General features: G+C 35.8%; 1 protein-coding gene across 1 annotated transcript in view; it reads right to left on the bottom strand.

Annotated features, from left to right (window-relative positions):
• Positions 1-9487, bottom strand: part of LRP1B (low density lipoprotein receptor-related protein 1B) — a 2342762-nt gene that overhangs the window by 188235 nt on the left and 2145040 nt on the right. The window contains exon 72 of the mRNA XM_006834597.1: positions 4714-4836. Coding sequence (XP_006834660.1) covers positions 4714-4836 — 123 coding nt within the window. The remainder of the gene's footprint in view (positions 1-4713; positions 4837-9487) is intronic.

Genomic DNA, 9487 nt, shown 5'->3' with positions numbered 1-9487 from the left:
AGGGTTTCCAAGGCTGTAAATCTTTACGGGAGCAGAAAGCCTCATCTTTCTCCCGCGGAACAGCTGGTAGTTTCGAACTGCTGACCTTGCGGTTCTCAATCAGATTCGTAACCACTACTCTACCAGAGCCACCTGACAGTCCTCAAAAATTCCATATAGGGTAACTATGAGTCAGACCTACCCACTAGCACTTAACAACAACAACAACATTGCTTAAACTCCATTGTATGGAAATTACTGTTGTTTATTCCAAACTGAATAAAAGCTCATTGTCAACAAAGCAAAACAAAACATATGTATTCATTTTCTTTATCCAAATAGTATATCTTAATAGTATTCCCTCCTGTATTCCCATCCATTCAAATATGCAAGAAAATCCCCAGTAAAACCTTAATGTTATTTAACTCAATGTTGATATTGATGACCGAAGGGAATGGAAAAAATTTAAGATAATCAAGGTGGATTTAATGCGTTTTCCTGCTGCAAAATATCCAGTGCTCCTAAGAAACACTCTTGAACTTTGACGTGACCCTGGTGCATCTGAATTTGTAAATTTGCAACACTAATTAGTTAACAGTTTCTATTCCATTCAATACTTTCTGGTATTTTGCTAGATAAGCTCACATATATTTTGATGTAGTGTGATTCAGAAACAATACAATCTCATGATTTTGTTGTTCTCTAGAATCCATTTTGTAAGATTATGTAGAAAAATGAAAATGGATATTTAGTTATATCACTTTGCAGTTCTACCATAGGGAAAACTCTCAAAGGGCTTTATCTATTTTAAGTTTAAATCCTTTTAAAATAAAGTTGCCTCCTTAGTTTTTGTTTCTTTTATTTTTCATTTCACTGTAATGCCAAAAGCCAAAGTTGGTTTAGATCAGCGCAGGAAAAAGAACAAAAAGTTAAAGTACAAACAATCATGGTATTTATTTTTAAGTAATCTGATATAAAATTTAGATATATACAAAGTGCTAATATTTTCCTGTAAATTAGAGGGAAAACTATGTTTCTTGTGATGAGTTGTTGTTGTTGTTAGGTGCAATCTATTTGGCATCAACTCAGTAGTGACCCTATGCAGAACAGAATAAAACAATGTCTGGTCCTGTGTCAACCTCAATCTTTGTGACACTTGAGCCCATTGCTGTTGTCATGGTGTCTACCTCTATACAAACCATCTCGTTGGAGGTCTTCCTCTTTTTTGCTAACCCTCCACTTGACCAAGCATGATGTCACAATCCAGGAACTGGTCCCAACTGATAATATGTCTGAAGTATGAGAGATGAATTCTGGTCGTCTTGACTTCTAGGACCACTCTGGCTATACTTCTTTCAGCACAAACTTGTTTGTTCTTTTGGCGGTCCATAGTACTTTTAAGATCCTTCTCCAATAGCAGAACTCAAATGCATCCATTCTTCTATGGTCTTCCTTATTCACTGCCAGACTTTCACATGCATATGAGGTTACTGTAAAATACCATGGCTTGGGGTTGACACACCTTAGTTCTCAAACTGCTATCTTTACTACTGACAACCTTAAAGAAGTCTTTAAGTCTTTGTTAAGAAGTCTAGTGCATCAGATTTGTCTAATGCACTATGTCGTTTGATTTCTTGACTGCTGCTTCCAAGTGTGTTGATCATTGATCAGAGCAAACTGAAGGCTTTGACAATTTCTATCATTTCTCCATTTATCTTACTGCTATTTACTGGTGCAATGGTAAGGATTTTTGTTTTCTTTACATTGAGGTGCAACCTATATCAAAGGCAGTGTCAATGTAAGTTGAAGCTTGAATTTTTTTGTTAGTTGCCTCAGCTTGCGAAATTCTGAGCATGCTTTACCCTTTTGGTTTTCTAACTCCAGATCCTTGCAAATTTCATTATAATATACGACTTTGTCTTCTAGTGCTCCCCTTTGAAATCTTCTATTCAGCTCTTTGCCTCCTTATTTCTTCCATTTGCTTTATTATCTTTACACTGGAGTGCAAGTTTCAGAGTCTCTTCGGATATCCACTTTAGCCTTTATCTTCTTTTTATTTTATTTTATTTATTTTTTCTTTCTTGTCTTTTTTTTTTTTTTTTTTTTTTTTTTTGCTTTCTTCCTTTATGATGTTCTTGATATCATCCCAGAAATCTTTTGGTCTAATTTATCAAATGTGTCTAATTCATCAAAAGTATTCTTGAGATGATCTTTTAATACAGATGGTATATGCTTAAGGTCATATTTTGCCTCTTGTGGGCTTGTTTAAATTTTCTTCAGCTTCAGCCTGAAGTTGCATATGAGCAATTGATGGTGTGTTTCACAGTCTGCCCCTGGCCTTTTTTTGACTTATGATATGGAGCTTTTCCAAAATCTCTTTCCAGAGATATAGTCAATTCAATTTCTGTGTATTCAGTCTAGTGAGGTTCATGTGTATAGCCATCTTTTGTGTTCTTTAAAAAAGGTATTTGCAATGATCAAGTCATTATTCTTGTAAAAATCTATCATGCAATCTCCATCATTGTTTCCATTACCAAGGTCATATTTTCCAACATCTGATCCTTCCTCTTTGTTTCCAACCTTTGCATTCCAATGACCAGTAATTATCAATACATCTTGATTACATGTTTGATCATTTTCAGAATGAAGAAGTTAGAATTCTTGAATTTCATCATCACTGGCTTTATTGTTTGTTGAGTAAATTTGAACAATAGCTATATTAGCTGGTCTTCCTTTTCTGTGTAAAGATATTATTCTATCATAGACAATACTATTTCAAGATAGATCTTGAAATGTTGTTTTTGATGATGAACATAACACCATTCTTCTTCAGTTTATCATTTCCATCACAGTAAACCATGTGGTTGTCAGGCTCAAAATGACAAATACCAGTCCATTTCAGCTCCCTGATGCCTAGGATATCAATGTTTATGGTTTCCATTTCATTGCTGACAACTTCCAATTTTCCTAGTTTCATACTCTGTATGTTATATGTCCAGTTTATAAATGGATGTTTATAGTTGTTTCTCTTCATTTTGAGTTGTGCCCCTTCAGTAAATGAAGGTACTGAAAGCTTTACTCCATTTGCATCATCTCGGTCAACTCTACTTTGAGGAGACAGCTTTTTCCCAGTCGTATTTTGAGTACCTTCCAATGTGAGAGGCTCACTTTCTAGCACTCTAGCTGACAACATTCTGGTGTTCATTATATTTCAATATTCTGTGTTCTGGTATTATCTGACTGTGTCCCACTGTTACTCATAAGACTTTCTCTATGGAAGTCATTAACTATAAGGAAGCCGCCCATCTCTAATTCTTCCTAGTCTGCCTTAATCTGGAAACTCATATGAAACCAGTCCACCATTGTTGACACTTCTGGTATTTAAAATACCAGTTGCATTATTGGTGCTGAGATTAGATACCAAGAATAAGAAAAAGAGTGAAAATATTTTTAAAAATATAAAAAATTCTGGTTTTGATAGTTTCAACTTACACATTTATAGTCATTGGTTTTATAAGGACACTTAAAAAAAAAAAAAAAAAAAAAAGAATTACCAGTCAAAAGTAACTAGAATTTAGAGAAACTAAAGTGTTTGTTTTGATATTCAGGATTAAATGTTGAAAGAATCCTAATACCAGTTCACCACGTAATGTTATGCATGCAAATCCCTTCTCTGAACATCATCAATAGTGAGTTAACTCACAGTTTTATAATTTTATTATTTTCACTTTTATGTCAAAAAAAAAAAATCCCTTATTTGTAGTAGAAAACACCAGTTTGAGGCAGTTCAAAAAGTTCTTATATAACTTCAATAACCTTCAACATAACGAGCTCTGGTAGTGTAGTGATTATGAATCGGGCTGTGAACCTTAAGGTTAGCAGTTCAAAACTACCAGCTGTTCTGCGGGAGAGAGATGAGGCTTTCTGCTCCTGTAAAGATTTATAGCCTCAGTGGGAGTTTAGCTTAATAGTGTGTGGGGAAAGAGAGCGTCCCCACTGAATAGTTTTTATCTTGTCTAGATGGGTCTGGTTAAAAGAGATGGGGATAAGATTCTTATGAGGTTAATTGTTATCATGACTAACTGTGACTGTCACAATTGTAAAGATAGAAGTATTATAGCAAAAATGGGGGAGTATTTAATCTTACAGTCCAGAAACAGATGACCGTAGGCCCATCAAGGGAGACGAGCACAAGTGGAATGTGGGATTTTATCCAGAGAAGCAACGATACCAGAGATGGAGGCAGAGATGGGGACATGGAGAGAGGGAGCAGCTGAGGACTCTAGATTCATGGGAAGAGAGGGACTAAGAGATGGCGGCTAGGAGGCAGACTTGCAGAATGTACCCTTTGGTGGTGTAAATTATTATATGTTCCTGGGTGTTTTAAAAAAAAGCTAATGTGAATAGAGAGAAATACTCTTAACTGATGGTACATGGAGGGGATTATAATCATTGTAATGAAACAAGGTATATGATTTGTTGAAATAAAACTGATGATCTGCCTTGTAAACTTTCACTCAATCCATAATAAAAACCTTAAAAAAAAAAAGATTTACAGTCTCAAAAACCCTGTTGAGGGTCGCCTTGAATCGGTTCTGACTCCATGGCACATAACCACCACCACCACCTTCAACATGTCAGAATTTGTAGTTCACCTCACCACTTCATTGGTTCATGACAGTGCATTAGATCAGGTAGAGAATATGCAATCTAGAATCACATGAAATTCCATACCACACATATCAGGGGCTTCATCAGAGTTGTCTCCACAGTCATCTTCTCCATCACACACCCAGAAATGTAGCTTGCAAAGGGAATTATTGCATAGAAACTCATCAGATCTGCATATATTCCCTCCTTCAATGTAGAACAAAAGAGAAAGAGAAATTTATTAGAATTAAAATTCTACTCTGTAGGATGCATATTTATCTAACTCTTAGTGTATCTATATTTTCTTGCTTCTTTCTATTATGTATCCCCCCCCTCCACACACACACACACACATACACTTTGGCATAATACTACTAGTTGTTGATTTGATTTCACCCCATTCCAACCACATGTGTGTCAGAGTAGAACTGCGTGCCATAGGGTTGTGATGGCTGATTTTTGGTAATAAATCATCAGGCCTTTCTTCAGAGGTGTTTCAGGGTAGACTCAAACTATCAATCTTTTAGTTTGTAGCTGAGCATGTTAACTTTTTACACCACTCAGGGACTCCTATATAATACTAGAACCAGGTAATGTCCAGTTTAAAAAATATAATAGCTTGCCTGTACATTTCAAATCACTCTGATATTATACTCAAATATGTCATATTCTCTGGAGATCTGATGTGGCACTGTATGACAAGCACTGAAATGCTAACCACAAAGTCGGTGGTTCAAACCCACTAGGCACTCCTCAGAAACTCTATACAGGATTGCTGTGAGTCAGAACTGACTCAATGGCACTTAGCAACAGCAATATGTCATATTCTCTAACAAACATTGATAGGATGGCAGGAGAATTTTTTCGCAAGTCTAAGTTGATGTTTTTCCCCATTCCACATTATTTTTATAACATGAAAAATAAATAAATTTAGGATTTAAAGAATATAAAATTTTATTATTAAGGAACATGTTGTTCTGGCTAGAAAAAATACTTTTGTTTGGAGTTATTAGATAATGAGTTGAATCTGAAATACTGAGAAACTAAATAACTGTAAACCTGGACTAGCAAAGAAAAATGTTTTTCACAGTAGCATACAAAGAACACACTGTATAATAGCAAGAAGAATTGATCATATTATACTATTTTCCATTATCCTCACAGACATTGTGCTATAGGACACCACATTTGCATGTTTCAACACCATTTGTTTTCCCTTTTAATGTTATGCACACACACACACATAAACACAAGCCATCAGGATGAAGGGAATATTTTAATTTAGGATTGGTAATTATAGCTACTACATATAAAATATTCCTAAGTAGCTATATTGTAAAAGATACTGCGAAGTAACCAGAGAAATTAGAGAAATACCAGCAAGGATGGTATTGCATAATGTATAGGGGAAAATACGTTTTAATAAGAAAGTAGTAGTTTAGCACCTTTAAATGATGCTAAGACAGTAGATTTAGCTGAGTGGTGGGGTTACAGAGATGACAGGAAATGTGACTTTTAAATGTGAAGAAGAATAAAAGATGCTGAGAACAATCTAGTAGACATGCAGGAGAGAGAAAATTTAATTGATAACGTGAGTTCCTTGAAAAACCCAGAAAATATAAAGGAGTCAAGCTCTAGCACAGACTAAAAGGATAAGTTTTAGTGTGGAGGGTAGACCACACTTTCATTTCAACAGGAAACAACAGGCAAGCCTAAGTACAGTTGTATGACTGTAGGTAGCTTTGTTAATTTGATATCTAGGCGTTGATAAAAGCTAATTAATATAGCTTCTATTATTATGGACTTCTGTCTTAGAATACTTGTGTGGCACTGTAGAATAAGCACAGGAGTACTAATGGAAAGATTGGTGGTTCAAATCCACAAGCCACTTGTTAGAACCCCTCTACAGGGTCACTATGAGTTTGGACCCACTCTATGGCACTTAACAACAACAACTGGTGGCATAGTGGGTTATGTATTGAGCAGCTAACTGCAAAGTCCATAGTTCAAATCCACCAGCCACTCTGTGTGAGAAAGAGGAGGCTTTATTCTCCCATAAAGAAATCAGGCCATCAGGGTTGCTATGCATCAGAATGTACTCAGTGGCAGTGGGTTTTCATTCCTGCTGTGAAGTAAATAGTAAGGTCACCCACTGAGATGGCAATAGAGCTGGCTTGGTGACAGAGTTGAGGAAGAAAGGCAACTTTTAGAGCACCTGATATGGTCATAGTAGTAAGACATGACTAGGGAAAATTATATGGATTTTCTATAATATATGAGTATTAACAAGTCTGAGACGAAAATTTATAACACTAATGTGAACAGTTGTAATATTTCTGAGAAAAAAAAATGTTGAACTAACATATTGAACTAACATATCTGACTATTAACCAAACTAAGAAAGCCTAAATCTAACATCAGGTCTTTGCTAAGACCACCAAGGTGAACATCACTATGTGATATATCTGGTATTCAGTCAACTGGTGTTGGGGGTGGAAGTGGGGGCTCTTTCAGGCTTCAATAATGCTGAGCTCTAATATGCCATAAGGAGCTCTGGTAGCGTAGTGGTTACGAATCAGGCGGCAGCGGTTCGAAACTACCAGCCGCTCCGCGGGAGAAAGATGAGGCTTTCTACTCCCGTAAGGATTTACACCCTCGGAAACCCTGTACAGGGTCGCTATGGGTCGGAACCGACTCGACGGCACTTAACAACAACAACAATATGCCATAGATCTAGAAACAACCTCATTTGCCAAAACCCATGCAACAATATGTCACCACAGTTTAACAGATCTCTCTCTCTGAGCACAGTACCAATAAGGTAATATGTGGAAAGTCTTTAATAAAAAATAAACTAAAACTATAAATACCATTTGTGGCATGTTTTGGCTAATTCAAAATCAAAGGGCATAAAATATGAAAAAGAGTCTTATTTATTTCAGAATAATATTTAAGTTAGTAAATTTCATTGCATGTTCCACTTTACAATGGATTAAATTCTAACAGAATTTGTGAATTATTGGCATCCACTGGTTATTTAAGAAGACTTTATTTGTAGCATATCTATCTTGTTAACATGAATCTCCAAGGTATTGTATGGGATAATATTATATTGTTTTCAAAAGAATGCTGAACATTACAGTGTTTTTATTAATAAAAAAAGAAATATAATTGAAATTGGAATTGTAACAGAAAAGCAAACGTTTTGTGATAATCTACTAAAGACTTCCTGTTGTGCCACAAAGAATTTGCATTTCAAAAAATGCATCATGGGGTTACCATGTCTTCCTTGAACCTAATTTAAAAAGCTTTATTCTGAAATGCTTGAAAGCACAAATATGATGGAATCAACTTATTTTCACTATTTTTTAAGAAAAGAAATTTAGACCTCTAGAATTCTTCAAATGTTAAAATAATATAAAAAAGATATAATTGAAAGAGACGGAATGTGTTATATACCCCAGTTTTCTAGACATGTTCTTGATGAGCACCGTGGAAAGCTATTAGAAAAACTGAAAAGAGTATTATAATTAACATTAATTTCATTTCTAAATCCTAACTGAGCCTCTGGTAACGCAGTGGTTACGAATCGGGCTGCAAACCTTAAAGTCATCAGTTCGAAACTACCAGCTGTCCCGTGGGAAAAAGATGAGGCTTTCTGCTCCCGTAAAGACTTATAGTCTTGAAAATCCTGTGCAGGGTCACTATGAGTCAGAACCGACTTTACGGCACATAACAACAACAACAACAACAACAACTAAGCCTCTGAAAGGTTCGTAGAAATCTAGACAAGTACGTCATCATAGAAAATAAGCGTGTAGAGTTCTTATTCTGTTGGGTTAATTGTTTTCAAAAATAAAAATATTTTATAACTTCCATAAATGGTTGTGGTGTAGTGAATTATCTATGTTACCATGTCTTCTAGCCATGGTCTGTAACTCCCACCAAATGTTTCTACAGAGCTAATTCTGGGTAAGAAAATGTGGAAGAAGATATGGATAGAATGACATGATGCGGCTGTGGATGTTAGCAGTGTTCAATGCAATTGTAAAAACTTATAACTCTAATGAGGATTTAAAAAGAGTCATCTCAGAAGTAGAAGGGGGTGGGGGTAATTTGCTATCATTAAAAAAGAAGTTCCAGGATTGGAGTGTGTTCTTTGTATCCTAAGATTCCTGTACAGAAAGTTGAGATAATGGAGAAATAGCAGATGAGTAGCATCACCAGATCCAAGAATCAGAGCACAAGACAGAGCACAGGCTTCCCAGCCTAAGGAACAAGTAAAACTGGGGGACTTTGAGTAGGAAGCTTGCTTGCAGAGTGGGTCCTGTCTCCAGGCACTTAAGTGGAGGAGTTCGCTTGCTGACTCTTGGAGCTAGAGCCAAGTGCCTTTAGGCTTAGGTTTATGGTGGAGTAGTGTGTCTTGTGGATACATCAGCAGTGGAGGGGAACAACTGTGCTGAGAGAATCTTCTGATTCTGAATTGTAACCTGCTGACTTCTCTAACAAACCCTATAACTGTGAGTTTACTTCTGAGTTCTATTTGGCCATTGCAATGGATTATTGAACCCAACCAAGGGTTGTGGGAGCAATATTTGGTGCCACATATTTTTGCAATGATCTAAACAGTTTTTCAATCGATGATTACTAAAACTAACACTTCACAGTTTTTCTACCAATATTGTCATAAGGAGTGCAACACGTGAGCATAGACAAAAATAAGTACTGAGTTTATTTTAAGTCATGGTTTACCATTAAAATGTTAATCTTGCTTTTAATTATGTAGTATTTTAGGTTTTTGTGTTAAAAATAAACCAGTAAAATTAGTTCTCATAAAAAAAATATGCCATGTTTATTC

The sequence above is a fragment of the Chrysochloris asiatica genome, unplaced genomic scaffold (genome assembly GCF_000296735.1).
Source record: "Chrysochloris asiatica unplaced genomic scaffold, ChrAsi1.0 scaffold00012, whole genome shotgun sequence".
Lineage (NCBI taxonomy): Eukaryota > Metazoa > Chordata > Mammalia > Afrosoricida > Chrysochloridae > Chrysochloris > Chrysochloris asiatica.
Note: the sequence above shows the minus strand (reverse complement) of the source record. Positions and strands in the feature narration are given on the sequence as shown.